Source organism: Exophiala spinifera (assembly GCF_000836115.1).
Source record: "Exophiala spinifera strain CBS 89968 unplaced genomic scaffold supercont1.3, whole genome shotgun sequence".
Lineage (NCBI taxonomy): Eukaryota > Fungi > Ascomycota > Eurotiomycetes > Chaetothyriales > Herpotrichiellaceae > Exophiala > Exophiala spinifera.
Genome location: NW_015622515.1, coordinates 3095009 through 3116122, shown reverse-complemented (window position 1 = coordinate 3116122; position 21114 = coordinate 3095009). Strand labels below are relative to the sequence as shown.

Genomic DNA, 21114 nt, shown 5'->3' with positions numbered 1-21114 from the left:
CCCTCGCTCTGCTGTGCCGCTTTGCCGTAAACATCAATTTGTCCAGTATTTTCTATTACGACAGTGCACAAGATGTCCTTGTATGCGCCTAGTCCTTACCGGTTGCGTTCCATTCCGACCGTGTTTCGCCTCTACATATGGGGTACTTTTCTCCCATCAGTGTTATGGCCTCCTCAACCGACGATACAATTTCTCTCCCCACACCCTCTCGACAATAAGAGCAGAGTCACCTGTCGCAATGGCGCGCCGAGGTGAGGACGATGACCTCAGTCGTGCGCTGTCGCAAGACAACGTGGAGGAACAAGACTTGGAGAAGAAGGATGAACCGTCACAGTTCCTGGAGGTTCCTCGAGACTTGAGAAGAGGTGGCCGTGGCAAGAGCGAGGACAGCACACCTTTGGAGAAGATCGACTCCGTGGCTACGACCGCCACTGAGGCCAGTACTGCTGCTCCTGTTAAATCGAGAGAACAGGAGAAAAGGCCATGGCACCACAGAATAAACCCGCTCCGAGGCAAGCCTCCCCCAGTACCCGAAGAGCGAACAGTGTCCCGGGAGTACACCGCCAGCTTTCTCAGCCTGTTGACTTTTCAATGGATGAACCCCCTCATGACCACCGGGTACAAACGGACGGTCGAGTTGAACGACATCTGGCTTGTCAATCCCGACCGAAGCTCTGCTACTATGATCGATCTCCTTATGGCATCTTTCAAACGACGGACTGCACGAGGAGAGCGAAGTCCACTGCTCTGGGCGCTCTTTGACACCTACCGAGGCGAGTTCTTGCTTGGCGGATTGTGCGCTCTCTTCTCGGCTCTGTTCCAGGTTTTCTCTCCTTACACAACTCGATATCTCATTCAGTTTGCTACGGACGCTTGGGTTGCACAAAAGACGGGCCAACCTGCTCCACATATCGGACGAGGCGTGGGCCTGGTGCTCGGTATTACCTTTATGCAGATATGTCAGTCGGTATCCACCAATCATTTCATCTATCGCGGTATGATGGTCGGAGGACAGGCCAGAGCCGCCCTCATCAACGCAATTTTTGAGAAATCTTTGGTCATCTCCAGCCGCGCAAAGGCTGGTGGCAAAGCTCTGACGGAAGAAGAACCCTCCAACGAGACTGACGACACCCAGAGCGAAAAGGTCAGGGACCGCCCCCTCCTTTCTCGGGTACTCTCAAAGAAGCTGCACCCGAAAGGCGGTCCAAAGGTAACTCCAGATAAATCGACTGGTGTCGCTGGGGATGGGACAGGCTGGAGTAACGCAAAGATCGTCAACCTGATGAGTGTTGATACTTATCGCGTGGATCAGGCTTCCGGTTTGTTCCATATCATGTGGACTTCCCCGGTTCAAGTCATCGTCGTTCTCGTCGTGCTCTGTATAAACCTTGGATACAGTGCTCTTGCAGGGTATGCTTTGCTGATCATCTCGCTTCCGCTGTTGACCATGGCAATAAAGTCGTTGCTGATGCGCCGAAAGAAAATCAACAAAGTGACTGACCAGCGTGTCACGCTCACACAAGAGATTTTGGGCTCGGTACGGTTCGTCAAGTTTTTCGGTTGGGAGACAAGCTTCCTCGATCGTCTCAAAGAACTTCGAAAACGAGAAATCAGAGCTATACAGATATTATTGTCCATCAGAAACGCCATCAATGCGGTTTCTATGTCCATGCCAGTCTTTGCCTCGATGCTGGCTTTCATCACATACTCACTGTCGGACCACGGTCTGGCTCCCGCACGAGTGTTTTCTTCGCTTGCACTTTTCAATTCATTGCGAATGCCACTCAATCTGCTTCCGCTTGTCTTGGGTCAAGTCACCGATGCACAGAATTCTCTGCAGCGGATCCAGGAGTTCCTCCTTTCCGAAGAACAGAAGGACCAGATCACTTGGGACGAAGATCTTGAGCATGCGGTGGAAGTCGAACATGCCTCATTCACTTGGGAACGCACGGCATCTCAAGACGATGAAAAGCCCGGTACTTTCCAGACAAGAGGTCAACTTATGGCCACGAAAATGGCCGAGAAGAAGAAGAAGAAGGCCGACAAGAAGGCAGCAAAGGCAGCTAAAAAGAGCAAAACATCACCTCTTGTATCCAAAGAGGATATCGCAAGCGAGACTACCGAAGTCGAGCCTTTCAAATTGCACGATATGTCCTTTACCGTTGGCCGGAACGAGCTACTGGCTGTAATTGGCACTGTGGGTTCTGGCAAGACGTCGCTGCTTGCTGCATTAGCAGGTGATATGAGGAAGACGGGCGGCAAAGTCAGAATGGCCTCAACGCGAGCCTTCTGCCCACAATATGCCTGGATTCAGAATGCAACGTTAAAGGATAACATATTGTTTGGTAAACCGTACAAGTCCAAGTGGTACAGAGATGTGATTGACGCCTGTGCTCTGCGACCCGATCTCGAAATTCTCCCTGCGGGTGATCAAACTGAGATTGGAGAGCGCGGTATCACTCTTTCGGGTGGTCAAAAACAACGACTGAACATCGCTCGCGCGATCTACTTTGACGCCGACATTGTCCTAATGGACGATCCCTTGTCTGCCGTCGATGCTCACGTCGGACGTCACATTATGGACGAGGCAATCTGTGGCTTGATGAAAAACAAATGTCGAATTCTTGCCACTCATCAGCTACATGTCTTGTCTCGGTGCGACAGGATCATCTGGATGGAGGAAGGCCACATCCAGGCCATCGACACCTTTGACAACTTAATGGCTCACAGCGTTGACTTTCAGAAGCTGATGGCAACGACTTCCCAGGAAGGTACTAAGGCCACAGGACCTGAAGATGAAGGTGAAGATGAAGATGAAGAAAAAGGGGAGAAGAAGCCCGAAAAGAAGCTCAAGAAAGGAAAGGCTCTCATGCAGCAAGAGGAGCGTGCAACCAGTTCCGTCACTTGGGGAGTATGGAAAGCGTACATCAAAGCCTCCGGCTCACCCATATTGTGGCCGTTAATCTTCGTCTCCTTGGTCTTGTCTCAGGGGGCTAACATTGCCACCAGCCTGTGGCTCAGTTGGTGGACTAGTAACAAGTTTGGCTACTCTGAAGGAGCATACATCGGGGTCTATGCCGCTCTTGGCTGCTCTCAAGCGGTTCTCATGTTCATCTTCTCGACCATCCTATCCACCAGTGGGACGAATGCTAGCAAGGCGTTGCTGCAAAAGGCCATGACCCGAGTTCTACGTGCTCCCATGTCCTTCTTTGATACCACACCTCTCGGGCGCATAACCAACCGGTTCTCGAAGGACGTCGACTCTATGGACAACAATCTGACAGATGCCATGAGGATGTACTTCTTGACCTGTGCCATGATCACGTCGGTTTTCGCGCTGATCATTGCCTATTTCCACTATTTTGCAGTGGCCTTGGGGCCGCTCTTCGTCCTCTTCTTATTTGCTTCCAGCTATTACCGAGCATCTGCACGAGAGGTCAAAAGGCACGAGGCAGTCTTACGATCTACGGTGTTTGCACGATTTTCAGAGTCCATTTCTGGGACGGCATCTATCCGGGCATATGGTCTACAAAAGTATTTCACCTCCCGGATTCGGGAAGCTATCGACGACATGGATTCCGCATACTATCTAACGTTTGCAAATCAACGTTGGCTATCCACACGACTGGACGCCATCGGAAACGTTCTTGTCCTTGTCACGGGCATTTTGGTCGTGACCGATCGCTTCGACGTCAACCCGAGCATAGCAGGCTTAGTTTTGTCCTACATTTTGGCGATTGTGCAAATGATCCAGTTCACAGTACGACAGCTAGCAGAAGTTGAGAACAACATGAATGCAACGGAGCGATTGCACCATTACGGGTCCGAGCTCGATCAGGAAGCGCCTCTAAAACTTCGAGATGTCCCGAAGTCGTGGCCAGACGCAGGGGCCATCAGCTTCAGCAAAGTGGAAATGCGATACCGACCGGGCCTGCCGCTTGTGCTGAAGGGGTTGGATTTCCGTGTCCGAGGCGGAGAAAGAATCGGCATCGTCGGTAGGACTGGGGCTGGAAAGTCATCCATCATGTCTGCCCTTTTCCGGCTGACAGAACTTACGAGCGGTCAGATCAGAATCGACGACATTGACATTGCGACTGTGGGCCTGAACGATTTACGGTCACGGCTGTCGATCATTCCTCAAGATCCGACCCTGTTCCGTGGTACGGTCAGATCTAATTTGGACCCTTTCAATGAACACGCAGATCTCGATCTTTGGGCAGCGTTACGCAAAGCCGGTCTGGTCGGCGAGGATGCGACCAACGAAAAGGCAGACCGTCCTCATACGGCCGAGACAGCTGTGACTTCGACTTCCAATGGCAATGAGCAGACGACAGGGTCAAGCCGCATCCACCTTGACAGCACGGTGGAAGAAGAAGGACTGAATTTCTCTCTCGGTCAAAGACAGTTGATGGCTCTTGCGCGAGCTCTCGTTCGAAATTCTCAAATCATTGTCTGCGACGAAGCCACCTCTTCGGTCGACTTTGAAACGGACGAGAAGATTCAAAGGACCATGAGAACGGGGTTTGCGGGCAAGACCCTTCTCTGCATTGCCCATCGTCTGAAGACCATCATCAACTATGATCGAATCTGTGTGATGGACCAAGGGCGAATTGCCGAGCTTGATACACCGATCAACCTGTTTGAAGCCAATGGGATTTTCCGAAGCATGTGCGACAAGAGCCGCATCGTGAGGGAGGATTTTTTCCGAGAGTCATAGAGTGAATCTTTGAGGATCTGGTTTGATTTGGGTGGCCTGTGGCACTGATTGAGATAACTCCTTTCGGATAGATGAAGAAAAATAACAACATGTTTGGATCTCATCCTCGCTCTGCTCCATAGTCGTGACTCGTAAGGAAACTTCGTAGTGATATCTTTTCATCAGTCATCTCAGATCTGTCCAGGGACTGGCTTGCACGTGAAACATGGAGTGGGAGGGCCGAAATTATAAAATTGATCTTGATGAGTGAGCAGCTGAATGTCAGGGCCACGGCCCATCATGGTCGAGATCCTGCTCGGCCCTCTCTTGAAAAGTGGGATCAACCAGGAACCAGCATGCAACATGTCAACAACAGATCCACAGAGGCGAAGAGCGTGACACACCAGTGGCACCACCCGGCCACGCTGCTATCAGGACCAGTGGGTTTTGACAGCTCAGTAATACTGCAGTAGGCAGTATTCTTAGTCTCAACCGAGACGGATGTTTGGGAGAGGGGAGCAGTCTTTTCTGCAACAAGCAGGTCTCTGACCGGGGACACTACCTGGGCGAGTAGACATAGGTTTAAAGAATCTCGTGTCGACAGTGATTGTGAGTAGAGAGAGAACACAGGTACCACAAGAACGAGCAAAGAGGTAAAGGTCGGTAGACTCTGGGTGGATTTTCTGTTCGTCGCAGACACTCCATAGGCGTGCATTAGCCTAATGGGCCCCCGACAGTCAGTACGGGCCTCACTGGCTCTTGAGCCAACAGTTGGAATGGATTATATATAATTCCCCAGCTCAAACAGCCTGGGACTCCATAACACAGCCAAAGCCAAACTTACTAGTTGAAGAGCTACGGTACGGACACAGGACCCTCGTCCTCTCTCCGCAAAATGGATAGAAATCACTGGATGATCCCTCGCCTTGTCAACCTCCCCCGGTCGAGCTTCATCAAAAGGCCTGGCCAAGTGTTTGATTGCGTTTCCCATCATCATCACCACCACCATCATCCGAACATCTCGACTCAGTGGATACAGAGTACTGAGACTACGAGACAGTGATGAGTCCCGAGGCCGTCGACCAGGTACGGTACGGAGTACTCCATACCCATCAATGACATGCCATACGGAGGACATGTGCACGATCCTCGTACTCTTGTTCTCTTCCCCAGCCTTTCTCTCCTTTCTGCGATTCCACCAACCTGCCAGTCAATTTGATCTGTTTTTCTTTTCTGGTCTGCAGAAAAGTCAAAGTGATTTTGACCTCGTCAATCCGCTGACACTGACACGCACGCACACCACGAGCCTCCTGCCTCCAGTCTTGACCCGCACCAGTACTGAGCCCTGTTCTGTACCAACCGCAGCCACAATCAACTGAAAAGTTTGGAACATCAGCCAGCCTTCCTCGTGTGTGCATCAAAGACAGTGGTAACTCTCACTCTTCACTCGCTTCTCTTCAGAGACATTTGTTGCTCAGCCTCACCTCATCTCATCAACACACCATCATCACCACCACCACCACCCAAAAAATGGTCCCATAGGCTGCAAACTAAAATATCAGTCCTTTCCGACGCCGCCGCCGCCGCCGACGACGACGATTACGCGAGTTTCCTGGTCCTCAAAACACACATCTCGTCTGCCGCCCCCAGATCGGCAGAAAAGCAGAAGTCGTCTCTACCCAACCCTCCTACATCATATCCTTTTTGCAAGAAGAGCCCATAAGCCCGTCCCATCATCAACACCAGCACCGTCGATATGGAACACAACAAGATGGACGCCTCGGCTACAGGCACTGACGACTATGATCCCTGCGCCAATGCCAAGGTCACCTCACCCTTTTACACGTACAACCACGACTCGCCTCGCCCATCTTTCGACGTCAACCTCAAGTCCTTTCCTCAAGTAACTCTCCAGGACCTCGAAGCCGGCGGTGATGGCACTACCCCGAGCCTATCCCCGACCGTCACCCAAGAAAAGCGAGACGCACAGCAGAAGAACATCCGTGAACAGGCAGGTGGCAGCGGCGGAAGACTCGTCAACAAGTCGTGGCGGTTCTGGCACGGACCACAGAAGCAACAGTGCATGACGAAACCAAAACAACGTGGTTGTGCATGGTTGAAGCAGATGCCCAAACGTCAACGGATCATGGTCAAGGTGCTCATCGCCCTGGTCATTGTCGGTGCCATGGTGGGTATCGCAGTGGGTATCACGGCCGCGGTCCATGGTGGGGTGTACAAGAATAACAACTCTACTACATCCATCGATTGATCGGGGGCGGTGGGGGTTTTCATCAACTGGAGTGGTCTGAACCGGAAGATTGAAGGAAGGCAGGAGGCTGTGTGAACTGGACCTCGGGAACTATTATTACTTGGTACGGCGGAGTACGTACTGAGTATTCGTGGGTAGTATGGAGTCCTCTTTCTCCTCTTTTCGAGGGTTGTGTCTTTGTGTGTGTACGAGTATCCCATCAAAGCTGAGCATCAGAGTATCAGAGCATGGACGACAGCGAGCATGAGAATGAGCGTAGAAGGGCCTGGCCAGTATAGGTTCTGAAATGAGCAAATGAACAAACAAGCCTATTGATTTTCCACACACGCATGCATAATTGGGTATCTAGTTTGCTTCACTTCGTACCGAGTACCATGCGAGTTTATCTACGTGATGGGTATATATATATATACTGTTCTTCTGGTCCGAATCAGATATTTGTCTCTTCTTCTTTCCCCCCTTCTCAGATAACTCTTCGGTTCGCCCGGACACGATCTGAAATGAACTGTCTTGTTTCATTCAAGGGTTCGTTGCGTTTTGTGTTTCTCAACAGCAGTCCTTGCAACATTCAAAGCAGAGGAGACCGGCGCACCTGAATTTGATCCCGACGTAAATGTGCGTGTCAGTATTCAAACTCGGCATGCTCTCTGGGTGGGAAGGGGGGTGGGTGGGTAGGTAGGTAACGGGCAGTGGTAGGTACAAAGCAACTTACACGCCACAGCAGACATCTTCACCTTCACCGCCGCCGCGGAGACCAAGTCTGGTCGGTGCCTTTGTCGGGTCCATCGAGGGGGCAGCGGCCTGTATCGGGACACAAACGGAGTCGAGCCGTGTCAGTAACAAAAAGTATACACATAAAAGGTATGTAGGAATGATGAACACAGGCGGGATGGATAGCGGGTAACAGGAAGCGAGAAAAGGTAATGAGACAGCAAGAACAACAACCGGGGGCAGGCATTGCTTACGGGCTGCTCGGACACGACGTTGTTAGTCACCGCTTCGGATTGGGTGTTTTGTTGTTGTTGTTGTTGAGGTTCGGCGCGAGAGTCCATCTTGGGTGTTTTTGTTTCGGTTTGTTTGTTGTGAGATCCAAGGAGTTCGAGGGAGCAAAGTGGGTGTTGAGCTGTGGGTTTTATGTGTGATTGATTTGGGCACAGGGACAACGAAAACGACGGTCAGTAACTTGCAGGTGAAGAAGGGCAAGGAGAAGAGGAGAAAGGGAAAGAAGAAGAAGATAAGAGGAACATCTAGTACTGTCGTACTCCGTAAACCAAATATAGCCAGCCAGCCAGCCAGCCCAGTCAGCCCCTGCTTGGATACATCATACGAGGGGGGGGGGACTAGCTAGAGTTTCATTCGACTCGCGGTGCAGATCTGATGTTGTTGTTTGTCGAAAAAAAAAAACTTGGTCATCGCCAGATCCGAAGAGAATAAGGGTCGGAGCACTGTCCTGGACGATTTACCGTACCTTGGTCCTCGGTTCTGGGATGTATGACAACTGACACTGACCACACCAGACCAGACCAGGCCAGACCAGACCAGGCCAGACCAGAGATGTACGGAGTACAGGTACTCGCCGGAAGAAAGGTGTCAGGTCCCAACTCAAGTCTCAATTCAAACACATCTTCACCGGTTGGCGGTGACCACACGCATACAGGCACGTACGCACGTTGGTTTTCCCCTGTCGCGGCAGGACGACGGAGTGCAGGCTAAACAAAACTTGGTTGGCAGAACGAAAGTTCAACAAGCCCCCATGTGAGGTTCGACGCTGTGGTGACGTGGCCCGGCACGCGCTGAAGGGTTTGTGTCGTTTGATGGCTGAGTAAAAAAAGTTTACCCACGGAGAGGTCGGGATGACCCAGCAGCGGATACACGTAAAAAAGTGCGCTACGAGTGAAACGAGTTCTGATCATTGAAATTTTGTTAGAGGACTTACTACTGCCCGGCCCCCGGGATGAGGAGATGCATGGATCTACGGAGTACCACTCCAAGAGATAACCCCCATTGCTAGGAGGAGAAACGTTTCGTGTGGTTGGATAGAGAAGGAGTGGTTTGGTCTGCTTTAGTTAGAGCTTATCCCACCCACGTCACCCGAAACCAAAAAAAAGAGCTTGTTCACCGCTAAGCCTCGGACCTCGAAACCTTGTGGCCGTGGAAGAAAAGCTTGGTGTAGCTTAGCCTAGCTTAGCTTAGGTGCTGCTGTACCTACAACACGTAGCCAGCTTGGCCCGGTACTGTAGCATCCGTGGTAGTCAGTGAGTCCATCCCGAGCACTGCGTACTGTAGATGATGGGCGGAACCGGTCCTCACCTATCGTACCTACAAGCTAGAGGTCTGACATAGGTGCATCGGAGTCCTGAGTCTCGACTTAAGAACAGCATTCGTTATGTGCTCGCTATATTCAGATAAGGTATGTCGGAGGGCCTGAAGCACCCGTTCATTAGGACTCAGTAAAGTCTCTTATTAGGCATCTGAAAATCCCAAGTAACGCAAACTCGCTATGGTCAATCGTGGGCCTTAATTTCCTTTACTACCTACCATACGACAATCTGTGCCGACATGACTTACCTGAGGTGCCCGGCCAGGCTACATACATGTCGGGTGAGGCAATGGTGATTTTGAGACGACACGAAGACTGATTATCGTTTTTTTTCCCTTTCACTTTTATTCCGTACGGGCTCAGAGCATATGAGTCGTACAATACGGATAGGAAGGGGCGCGCTCGTCATGTTTGCAACTGTTCATCGTTTGAGCCAGAAAGAGAGGGCGAATGGGAATGGTGACTTTCCCCTCCCCCCCCTTTGACTCAATAATTTCCATCCAAATTTCCATCCTTTTTCACCTACTTTTTCTCCTTCTACTTCGACATACTGGGAGGAGCTCAGGGAAGCACCCTTCGCCCTTGTGTAAATTGGACGTTGAGGAGACCTTTTGTTGGGCTGATGACGTCGCCGGTACATTTGTCGACCTGATTATGTAAGAACCTCGTACCCTCGACGCGCCCGAGTATTTCCAAAATCAGACTTCCATGACGCACGAGTACACACAAGTACACAACGCAATCAAGCACAGAACAACCCGTGACATTTCAGGCGCATCTCAACGGCCTGCCGGAAACTGCACACGTAAATGTCAGCATTGTTATTGTAGCTTTCAGACGTCCCCAGATGAGGACGACGTTACGACTGGCGGCATCTGCCGTTCATCCGCTGCGTCCAAGCTTATCTCTACCCACGTTGAGGTGCATCAAGCCAATTCACCACACAAATACCCTCCGTACCATTACTGGCATCCACCACGGTCCAACGACACCATCTCGAGCGACTGCGACACGAACGACAAAGTCACAGTGTTTTTCCACGTGTCAATTATCTGGACTACGGCGAAGGATACCAAGAGACCAGGACGGATCATCCATCTACGAATTCGCGACTCCATCACCTACTAAACCTAATTTAACCTCTCGAGACACGAAACTGACATGCGCGTATTTCGACAAGGATGGCACGCTGCTGTCTGAGCACAAGCAGCTCACAAAGAGCAAGATAGCAGAACAATTCGAACTCCGACATCGAGATCTACGCGACATCGATCTTCGCTCTGAATCCGTGACGCGCATCCTCATCCGACCGGCGACCATTCTTTTGCAATTCTTCGACCTGTGCATGATTATCCAAGCGGACGAGGCTCTTCTTGTCAACCTGCACGACTCTCAAAATGGAAACGAGGGCGCCAGCAGCGGTAGCAGCAGCAGCAGCAGCACCACGGCCATGTACAGCGACTTTGAGAGGCGCATGTCGGCCAAGGAAACCGCCGATCTCCCTGAGCTGCCGTACGAGCTACGTGCGGTTGAGGCGGCATTGGTGGCGGTCCTCTCCATCATCCGCGAGGAACTCGTCCAGGCCAAACAAGACGCCGAGGAGAGCGCGCGAAAACTGAACCTCGAGTCCGGATTCGCGGCCGTTGGCCTTGATTTGCTATTTGAGCATTCTCGACAGCTGGGAAAGATCGAACAAAAGGCCCGGCTGGTGCGAGACACGATCCGCGGGGTTCTCGACACGGACGAGGATCTGGCCGCCATGTACCTGTCCGACAGAAAGGCGGGCCGCGTTCACGAGATCTACGACCACCAGGAGGCCGAGTACATGCTCGAAGCGTACCACACTGCCGCTGACGCCCTGGTCGAGTCGGCGAGTGCGGCCATGGACGTCATGCGCAAAAAGGAAAACACCTTCAGGTCGAGCCTCGACGTGCAGCGCAATCAGATCATGTTTCTCGAGGCGAAAGTCGCCATTCACACTCTCGGCGTCGCGGCAGGGACCTTGATAGCCGGCTTGTTCGGTATGAACTTGATCAATTATTTTGAGGACGCACCGTATGCCTTCCCCATCATGACCGGTGCTTGTGTCGTCATCAGCTCGCTGTTTTCTATGAAGGGCATGAGAAGTATATGGCGTATACAAAAATTAAAAGGTATCCAGGGTCAGATGATACCATCCCGGCATCGTCGGACTTGACTTGACCGCACCTTTGCATAGGTCCAGAGTTTCTTCCACACGGCGGATTGCTTGGGTGATTTGGTGGCTGACTCCACGGGAACGGACTCAGCTATGTTCTTTCGACGATGGCACGGTTCCCGTCAACGCTGCTGCGACGTCTGGTGGCGCCGCCCGTCTAGACTGAGTCGGCATCATCTGCAGTTGCGACTGCAACCCATGCCACCGCGTTAGCACGTCGTTCCGCTCTTCTTCACTCGAGGCTTTTGCGTCTTCGTAGCCCTCGGCAAAGTGTGCCGCGAGGATGAAACTCAGTGTGTCGTCGCCGTATTGCTTCTTCAACGTGTCATACACGGCTCGAAGGCCGAATTTTCTGCCGTTTACGGTAATCGCTCTCGGCGGTATGAAGAACCCTTCTAGGCCTTTAAGGATGCCTTTGCTGAATCCTTTCCACCCGCCCGCTCTGGCACCCTTGTAGGGCTGGTACACGACTCCACTCCAAGCTTTTGCGATGTTGATCGGCAAGTGCAAGGCTGTATATGCGACGGATCCGACGTGACTCAGAACAGGGTTCGGTCCGCGGTCGAAAGTAAATTGGCCAGCTTCGATGGGGTACTCGCACGGTCGGTACAGGCGAAGCTCGTTGATGTCCAAAAGGCCCTCGTTGCTAAGCACAGTAGCTGCGAATGCGCTGAGCCTGATCCCGCGGCTCGTCGGGAGGTTGCTCTTGATGGACCATACCGCAGGTCGCTGCGGTGCCAAACTACATCGAAGGCTGTCGACGTCCATTTGTTCATGAAAGCTTGCCGCTCCCACTTCGCAACCTTTCTCCTCCTTGATCCGGTCGCCAAGTTCCCGGGCCCGTTCGAGTGTCTCGGGCTTGAGCGCTTCCAAGATAGCATCGGCAAGGCGGTCGGCGGTGAGCTCTTTGGCAGGAATGGGTTTGGGGCCTGCCCCAGCTCGAGCAACCATTGAACCCCAGAATGGCTGGTCACCGAAGAACGGGACAATGACGGTCGGGCGACCAAGTGCTATGCCTGCAGCAGTGGTGCCGGCGCCGCCGTGATGGACCACGCAGGACACACGCTGGAATAACCAGTCATGTGGGCAATTGCCCAGCATGAACACTCCCTCGGGCTTGCCGAGGTCATAACCACCTAGGCCGCCCCAACCTTTGGACACAAGCGCGCGTTGTCCAGTCTTTCTCACAGCCTCAAATATGAGTTTGGTCATTGCGTTGGGGTCGCGGACCACAATGGAACCGAAACCAATGTAGACCGGTGGCGGTCCTGCGGCAAGGAACTCTGCAAGGTCCGGGTCCGGGTGGTAATTGGACGCCATGGAGAGGAAGAAGAAGCCCGAGATTGTGATGTGCGGGCCCCAGTCCTTGGGTTTTGGGATGAGTGCTGGAGACCTAGGTGGCTCGAATCAGTGAAACGTAATAAAAAGGCCATCTCTGATCCTATGCTCACCAACAATACGTGTATGGTATTCGAAGCCTGTACAACATGTCTACTGCTGCTGCTTGAGCAAGCACGCCTAGGCCGAGGGTATCTCTTCTGAAGCGGTTGGTGATGTCGCCCAGCCCTTCCCAGGTCATCATGTCGACGAGAGTGTAGCTCATTTCGTTTGCGGCGCCTCGGGTCGAGTGGTTGGACGTGCGGATGTTTGCTATGGGCTGTGGAAACTCGCGAGTTGGTGACCATGGCATCCTGCGTCGGGAGATCGCGTTAGTTTATAACTCGTCCCTTTGGTTGTGGCACAGGGAACATGACCCAAACCTACGTAAACATCATATGTAGAGGTATTCCCAGCTTCTGTGCGCAATGGATATGGGCGAAGCTAGGCGGGTTGGCGATAATAGCGTTTGCGATAAACGGCTTTCTTCGTGCACCACCGCTCTTGCTGCCTTGGGAATCATTGACCTCGTCGCTATCGGCGCATGACTTCCAACACCCCTCGAGAATCTGGGCCATGGTTTTTCGACGTTTGCCAACGTCGCCTTCTCGGAGAGACTTGACGCCTGGAATCAGGCCAGGATTTTTGACCATGAAGGCCATGAGTTCTGCAGGATCGCCGCCAATGTCGAAAAACTCCAGACCGTTTTCCTCGACAAACTTCTTGAAGGTCCCGTGGGTTGCTAATCGGATGCGATGACCGTACTGGTTCTTTAGCACTTGTCCGAGTGCGATGAAGGGTTGGACGTCGCCTCTGGAGCCGACGACCTGAATCACCACGTTGAGCGGCGGTGGCGGATTGAACGGTACGCCATGATCGTCCACGAACGGAGGAGGCGGTGGTTTGTTTGGTTCTTCATGTATCTCGGTCAAGTTCAAATTGATCTGGTTGAGCTGTTCGGCGAGTTTCGAGCTCTCCTGGGTGATGTTGATATCAACGCGTCCATCGTCTATGGAGAGATGGTGTGTATGTGTGAATCTAGGTGTCCTCGTCGCGAATAGGAAAGAAGGCCTCACTCACCTAGTACTACTGTCTGCGTGCTCAGACCGTTGTGTTCATGATCAAGAGTTCCCGTAGTGGCATCATAGGTAGAGACACGTCTGGGGCCACTGGGTCGTACCTCAGCATCTGTATCTTGGGCTGTGGGCTTGGGTTTTGAATCCATGTTTGGTTGTTTGTTGATTGTTGCTTTGGTGCGCACCAAGAGCCCGTCGAGTCGACCGAGTGAAGGTAAAAAAGACTGGCTTGCCGTCGCCCAAAGACCTGGCGACGTTCAAGCTGCCATAGACATATTTGCTTCCAGAGTGGTAAGGCTGCTGTTGTGTAACCGTGGACAGAGAGGCATCATCTAATCAGTAACGTAAGCATAAACACAATCCCGTGGTGAGCAACGTGAGCTGAGTACTCGTACTTGGTCTTCAGGGAGAACCTTCTTTCGGCGCGGAAGGCTCCGAGTGCCTGTCGTTGTACAGTCATAGCTTGTAACCTACAGTATAAGCCTCGCTAAGTTGAGGCCCGCCGCACCAGCCGGGCTGATCCCTGAGCACCCCACGGACCTCGTTCCGGAGGAGCTGTAGGCTGTAAGGCAGATTTGTTAGGCGCACTAGAGACTAACTAGTTAGGCCTATTGTACGTACTTGTACCTTACTCCAGACTCGTCCTCAATACTCTAACCTTCTTTAGGCGTTTCTTATCGCCCAAAATTTTCTGCCGTCCCTCATAATTTCTTTATCACACCGCAACCCGCAGTCTCGAGACGTTGCGCGCTTCAGTCTTTACTGTGATTGTATTATCCTCTGTGTTTTAGCGACCGTGGTTTTTGTACACTCTTTACAATGGGGCTGGCAGAACCCAAGAGGTAGGTCTGTTCCTTGTCGCGAGATGCACCTGTGATGCATCTTTTCGTATCTGCCAACAGCACACACTCCTGTCCTTGTAGGGTATCCATACCTACTCGAGGCTTTCATGTCTGCACCAAGTCGGCGATTTTGATACTATAGCAGGTACTAACTTCTACACCAGACGCAGCAAGATCTCTCACGATCCGCGAAATTTAGCATGGTCGCAGTCCTCTACCTCCTTCGGCCAACGGATCATGAACCGGCAGGGTTGGCAAGAAGGTCAATCCCTGGGGAACCGAGAAAGTATCCATGTTGGGGTCAATGACGCCGACCGGCTTGCTGCTGCTCGCGTGGGTATCCTGTTCAAGGACAACAATCTAGGACTGGGTGCAAAGACAAAGAGTCAAGATGTTGAAGGTCAGAGGACCGGGCTCGATGCCTTCCAGGGTCTTCTCGGCAGACTCAACGGAAAGAGCGACGCCGAGCTGAAGAAGCAAGAGCAGAAGAACGAGGATAGAAAGCTCGCCATGTACGCGCGAGGCCGGTGGGGCGGTATGGTGTTCGTGAGAGGAGGAATCCTCGAGGGAAGCATCGAAGACAAGGCCACAAAAACCGACACGCAGGAAAATTCTCACGATGAGCCCGACCAGACACAGCCGGAACCAATGTCAGACGCAGACGAGCGCGAAGAGAAGCGGAGGAGGAAGGAAGAAAAGAAACAGAGGAAAGAGGAGAAGAGGAAGCGGAGAGAAGAAAAGGCTTTGCGAAAGGCCGACAAGAAGGCAAAAACGAGAGAGGCAGTGAGAAGTGCATTGCCTCTTCATAAGTCACCCCTGACCCAACCACCGGATGAACCTGTGTCTTCGTCGTCGTCATCGTCCGAAAACGAAGTCGACGCAACAGCGACGAGTACGGGGGCATCAAAACCGAGACGATCGGGTACGGCTCGCGAAGATCTCGCGGGTTCAAAACCTCAAGCGGCCGAAACGAGAACGATAAAGAGTGGCAGACATATCCTTCGAGGACGAAATATCCAAGCGAAGAGGATGGCTTTCTCGAATATGAAGGGATTGGACGAGATCTTCATGAGATCAACCTGAGTTTTCTGGGTTTGTGACCAATGGAAAATTTCAAGGGGCTCGATGACTCTGTCTCTGACTGATAAGCCCTTTTTCGAACGAGGTCGATTACAGAACGCAGTACTCGCGTAATAGCCACTTCACTAGCCTCCAGCAGAGATATGAGTCTGAGGCTCAATAGGCATAGGCATATCCTGCTTCAACCATTCTGCGGAGGGTGGCTGGAACTCAAGAACAGCTTCGAATTTGACGCAAACGGTGTATCAACGACGCCGATGTTCACCGGTGCGAAACCACGATCACTGTTCGTCGGGGTGGGAATTAGGATCAACGTTCGCATCGAAGCGCGATTCCACTATACCACAGACCTCAATGATCCGATTTCCCATAGCCAGTGGCCTGGCCGGGGACAGAAGCGATGAATCACCCCGCCATATGGGAATCGAAACGGGGAGACGCCGTCACCGTTTGGCACTGCAGAAAGTGCCGCCGCAAGCTCGAGTGAGAGTGACCGGAAGGGGACCATGGCGCGTGGCATAACGCGCGGCAGCAATGTCAAACGGCAGCAGGAATTTGTTCGAGACGAATGCCTCAGAACGTTGACTGTACACTGAAGTCATCTGGTGTACTTAGGTGTACTGAGAGCGACGACCCCGCGGCCTCGTAAAGTCTCCTTCGTAAAGGGAGATCTGGGTCTGACGGATCCTCACTATCAGTACCATACCAGAAGCAGCCGGGGAAAAGGTATTCTAAAGGCAGGGTTACGGATCCCCAGTACCGGCAGCAGGCCGTAAGAGGTTGTTTCTGGAAAAACAGTTACCCATCCTCAGTACCATACGGTATCATGGCAGCGACAAGGGCTAGCTAGCTAGGTGCGTAGGTAGTACAGAAGAGGTATTCGGCAGAAAAGGGGCATCCTTGTCTACGTACCCAGGACCTATGTAGGACCTGGGTACGTAAAGTAGATAACCTACCTTGAGTGGCCCACCTGTGTATGGTATATGTAGGTAGGTGGATAGGCCATCAGGCAGGCACAAGGCATATTTGAGGGATGGATGACCCCGACATCTCACAAAGTACTCTGCAGAGGTAGATAGGTACCTTGCCTACGGTACCCAAGAGAGAGAGAGAGAGAGAGAAGGGGGTTTTTTACTCGAGTTAACAATCATAGTCCAACAAAATCACACCCTCACCCACCCACCTAGACGATGAAGCGAGATAGAAAGAAGAAGAAGCATCAATATTCTGTAAGCTAGCTAATATTGGTAGAACTGGGAAGGACGTGACCGATGAGATACCGAAGACACCCCCGGAGGAAACAACCCACGTCGTCTTGACTCAACACTCACTCGCTCACTCACTCACTCACTCACTCACTCACTCACTCCATGGCACATGAATCTTGGTCAAAGATGCTTCACACCGCTCTTCCTATTGCTACTGCTATTGCCGTGTCTGTGCTCCATCCATATCCTAGGAATATTCCTTCTCCCCTACTTTTTGGATTCCAAATCAATAAAACTCCATGACTGTACCATTTGTACCCATTGTACCCCCCTTTTTGTAAGCGTACCTTAGGTAAGGGATGTATATACACCGAGGACCATCGGTATGTGCCCAGTAGGTATGCATTTCCGGCGAGCTGGCCTCTTTTTTCCCTTCGCTGTTCCTTCCCACTTCCCAAACCTCACTTCCCCGTATCCCCTGGTGATAGTACTCATAGGTATGAACCCGCCAACTCTGAGTCTGAGATATAATGACGAAGAATAGTACAAAGACACTCTGCCACCCTGAACCAACAAAACAAAACATCAGATGGTGACGACGATGATGATCACGACGAACGCCTCGTGCCAGCAAGCTCCGTAAGATATGGGGCCCACTACACCAACAACAAATGCTCGGTCCCAAAAGTTGACTCCCCTTCCTGGCCTGTCTCCTTTATACAGGCACAATCACAATCACAGTCCAGGTCCAGACACCGAGAATATACGACTCGATCAGTCTGATTGCTCATGGCCATGCTCATACCCAGTTTTGTGCCGCCGTTTCAAATCAGATCAGTTCACCCTTGTCGACTTTACTTTTTACCATCGGGAACCTCGTTAGGTAGGTATCGACTCGACACATCGTCGCCAAAGAGCTGCATGTCGCCTTTGCCTCCCATGCCCATAAACTCCTCCTGCTGTCTGTTGGCAGCCGGGTCTTCCTCCTTCGCCTGAGCATTCTTTTTGCTTTTCTTAGCCGTCGCTCGCACAATCTTGCCGTTCGGGTTCTTCTGCCAGACTTTGATCTGTGCCGCGTCCCCAGATGATTTTCCTGGGAGATGCTGGCCATCGACCGCGACAACCTTGCTGACTTTGACATCGTTGATGTCGGCCAACAAGGTGCGCTCACGTTGAATCTTACGCTTCGAAAAATCCAGCGCATGCATGGCGCCCGTGAGTCCATCAGTCGAGTCGGCTGGATTGATATTTCCTGCGTTTCTCGTCCACGGATGTTCGAGGCATTCATCGATCGTGATGCGCTTGTCAACATCCACGGTTAGCATGCGGTCGATCAAGTCCAGAGCCGGATCGCCGATCGAGTCCCAGTAAGGCGAAGGGTAGTCGAAACGGCCCATCTTGATCTGCTGAGCAAGGGTATAAGGGTTGTCGTGGGAGTAGAGTTCATCAGAGAAGGGCGGGAAGCCACACAAACAGATATAGAGGACGACTCCGAGAGACCAAATGTCAACGGCTCTGGTGTACCTGCGGTGGCGTGTGTTTTGCAGGATCTCTGGTGCAACATCTAGCAGTAGTGCGGTTAGTAGCGAATTACGTACATAGAGAGCCACATGATAACTTACAGCTCGGCGTTCCGCACAGAGTGGTTGTGAAGGACTCCTCGCCTATGATCTTCGCCAGACCGAAATCCGCAAGCTTAACCGACAAATTCTTGTCCGTCAGCAGAATGTTCTCAGGCTTGATGTCCCGGTGAACGATGTTCCGCTCATGAAGATATTTCGTGCCCTGGAAAAGTTGGATGAAGATCTTGCGCGTTTCGGCTTCGGTCAATTTCTGCTTGGTCACAATCAAGTTGAACAGCTCTCCCTCTGGAGCAAGCTCCAGAATGAGGTACACTCCGTCTGGCTCGTCGAATGTCTCCTTCAGGCATAGCACGTTAGGATGACTGACGCTCATCAAAAGCGCAATTTCTTGCTGCAGGCCTTCTTGTTGTGACTTTTGAGACTCTCCGAACCGCCTCTCGAACTTTTTCACCGCATACTTGAAGCCAGATGATCGTTCGACGCACATGTAGACCGTCGCAAAATGACCCTTGCCCAGCTGCTGTAGGATACGGTATTGCGAATTGAAAGCACTCGAATCACGGTTTCTTGGGTATCGAAAGACAAACCTTGCTTCGTCCAGGATTGTGATCTCGTCTCCGTCCTCGAGTTCTCGCCTCTTATTGCGTCCCAGCAGTGCGTCGTTCACAAAGGTTCCATTACTCGACAAGTCTTCGAGTACAGCGACCGTGTCGCCGTTTCGACTCTCGTTGAAGACTAGGAAGTGCCGATTCGACACAGTCGGAATGTCGATGATCATGTCGCATTCAGGATGCCGCCCGACAAGATAGCCACCGGCGGGGAAGCCCTCAATTCGCTTGTCCGTTTCGTACTGTTCCTCAGCTTCTTTCAACTCGGTCTCTTCACGCTTGCTGGGCTTGACTGTTGTCCGGCTTATCTCGAGAGGCGCTGCGGGCGCAGGACAAAACGCTCTTCTCTTTAATGTGATTCGATGGCCAGCATTGGTCGACGGGAACAGGTAACCCCAGGTACCGTCATCGTCATCTAAATCAGGCTCAATGTCTCGCGGTGGATAGACAAACTGAGACAAGGGCTGTGTGTCTTGAGGCGGTGACGACAATGGCTGTAACTGAGATGAAGATGGAGGAGTGACCTGGCGAGTCTGACTGGGACGAGCCTTGGGAGGTGTGGCCGTCTCTACCTTCCCTGGCTCGGTCACGGTCGACTCATGGTTCGTGAGAGGGGAGGGGAGGTATTGGTTCTTGAGTGGTGTCTTTACGTCTTTCTCCTTTTGTGTCTGAGAGGAGATTCTCTGGGATCTGCGGGGCTTCTTTATTTCCTGGTCATCGCCAGTGCTATGCTATATCGCAAGTCAGATTGGGCGTCTGTGCAATCGGCGCAGGTCTTGGTTACCCTGTTGCGCTTCAGGCTACTTTTCTCCTGCCTAGGGCCCATCAAGACACCACTACCGCCACTACCTAGCGATACCACCAACCCTCGCTTGGCCGTTGTTCTACGACGTATGTTTCGGGACGCTCTCGGCGGGATACGTTATGGGCCGAAAGAGATGCCGTAAGCGGAGGGCGATCAAGAACTTGGGAGGTTCGACTGAAGCGACTGGTATCAATCGAAACACAGTCGGGCGACGGCAATGGAAGTATTCTCCCGTTTCCTGAAGAGGACAATGAGAACGAGAGTCAGGAGGAGACGGAGGGTCCTTCGAGGTGAGTTGAGATGAATGTCGAGCAAGACGCGCAGCTTCAATTGGGCGAGTCATAGGCAGGGTCACGTGATCGTCGGCCTCATTGCAACGGGGCGAACATGGTTTCCGTAGTTGGCGGTGAACAGCCTTTGCAATGGGGGCTCTGGCTCTCGATTTCGAATATGAAGCACAATGGAATGGTCTGTATTACCGTGGAGATTCTCTCGGATAGAAAGATTGTGCCACTCAGCTCTGAAGGACAAGCACTCAAGGGAAGTATTTCTCGGCAGAAAGTTCAAAGGAGAGCGTGGAGAACTTCCTCTTATTTGTCTAGTTATACATTGTTTTCTGCGAAAAGAATGGCTCTGTTATCGACAATCGTCCGAGCAATGAGTCTTCTAGAACTCCCAATAAAAACTATAGTTACGGTGAAGTATTTACAATAGCCACGACAGCACAGATTGCAAGATCGACACTGCAATCGTCCCCCCAAAATCATGTTTGTGACGAGGCATATAATGCCCGCACTTTTGGGCCATGAGGTGGTTGAGCTGGGAGGATAGGCAACAAGTCCGCATGTACTCCTCCTGGCAGCGACAAGGGCACGAAGCCAGGAGACTAACCATTTTAAACCCGCCTCTGGAAACTCCTGGGTATCAACGAAACCAGCAGCCAAACCCACCTGTCATTGACCAAACCAAAAAGCCGTCAAGCCGTCGTCACTACAGGGTATCTTTAGTACCATCTTCGCGATTCCCATATATACTGCGCTCAGAAACTCGCCA

The 21114-nt window shown here is 52.0% G+C and overlaps 7 protein-coding genes across 7 annotated transcripts; 4 read left to right on the top strand and 3 right to left on the bottom strand.

The window, feature by feature from the left end:
• Positions 1 to 238: 238 nt before the first annotated feature.
• On the top strand, positions 239 to 4717 carry PV08_04866 (uncharacterized protein; the record flags this gene model as incomplete). Its single annotated transcript, XM_016379210.1, has 1 exon — positions 239 to 4717. The coding sequence occupies one exon, from the start codon at positions 239 to 241 to the stop codon at positions 4715 to 4717; it is 4479 nt and encodes a 1492-aa protein (XP_016237887.1).
• A 1735-nt stretch (positions 4718 to 6452) lies between these two features.
• Positions 6453 to 6965, top strand: PV08_04865 (uncharacterized protein; the record flags this gene model as incomplete). Its single annotated transcript, XM_016379209.1, has 1 exon — positions 6453 to 6965. The coding sequence occupies one exon, from the start codon at positions 6453 to 6455 to the stop codon at positions 6963 to 6965; it is 513 nt and encodes a 170-aa protein (XP_016237886.1).
• A 708-nt stretch (positions 6966 to 7673) lies between these two features.
• PV08_04864 (uncharacterized protein) lies at positions 7674 to 8017 on the bottom strand (the record flags this gene model as incomplete). The annotated part of the gene is made up of 2 exons (XM_016379208.1): positions 7674 to 7766; positions 7931 to 8017. 2 exons carry the CDS (start codon positions 8015 to 8017, stop codon positions 7674 to 7676), a joined length of 180 nt encoding a protein of 59 aa, XP_016237885.1.
• A 2115-nt stretch (positions 8018 to 10132) lies between these two features.
• On the top strand, positions 10133 to 11482 carry PV08_04863 (uncharacterized protein; the record flags this gene model as incomplete). The annotated part of the gene is made up of 1 exon (XM_016379207.1): positions 10133 to 11482. One exon carries the CDS (start codon positions 10133 to 10135, stop codon positions 11480 to 11482), a length of 1350 nt encoding a protein of 449 aa, XP_016237884.1.
• An 87-nt stretch (positions 11483 to 11569) lies between these two features.
• Positions 11570 to 14084, bottom strand: PV08_04862 (uncharacterized protein; the record flags this gene model as incomplete). The annotated part of the gene is made up of 4 exons (XM_016379206.1): positions 11570 to 12875; positions 12934 to 13173; positions 13247 to 13868; positions 13940 to 14084. 4 exons carry the CDS (start codon positions 14082 to 14084, stop codon positions 11570 to 11572), a joined length of 2313 nt encoding a protein of 770 aa, XP_016237883.1.
• Positions 14085 to 14754: 670 nt separating this feature from the next.
• PV08_04861 (uncharacterized protein) lies at positions 14755 to 15860 on the top strand (the record flags this gene model as incomplete). Its single annotated transcript, XM_016379205.1, has 2 exons — positions 14755 to 14777; positions 14942 to 15860. 2 exons carry the CDS (start codon positions 14755 to 14757, stop codon positions 15858 to 15860), a joined length of 942 nt encoding a protein of 313 aa, XP_016237882.1.
• Positions 15861 to 17919: 2059 nt separating this feature from the next.
• PV08_04860 (uncharacterized protein) lies at positions 17920 to 20082 on the bottom strand (the record flags this gene model as incomplete). Its single annotated transcript, XM_016379204.1, has 3 exons — positions 17920 to 18629; positions 18688 to 19987; positions 20041 to 20082. 3 exons carry the CDS (start codon positions 20080 to 20082, stop codon positions 17920 to 17922), a joined length of 2052 nt encoding a protein of 683 aa, XP_016237881.1.
• Between the last annotated feature and the right edge of the window lie 1032 nt (positions 20083 to 21114).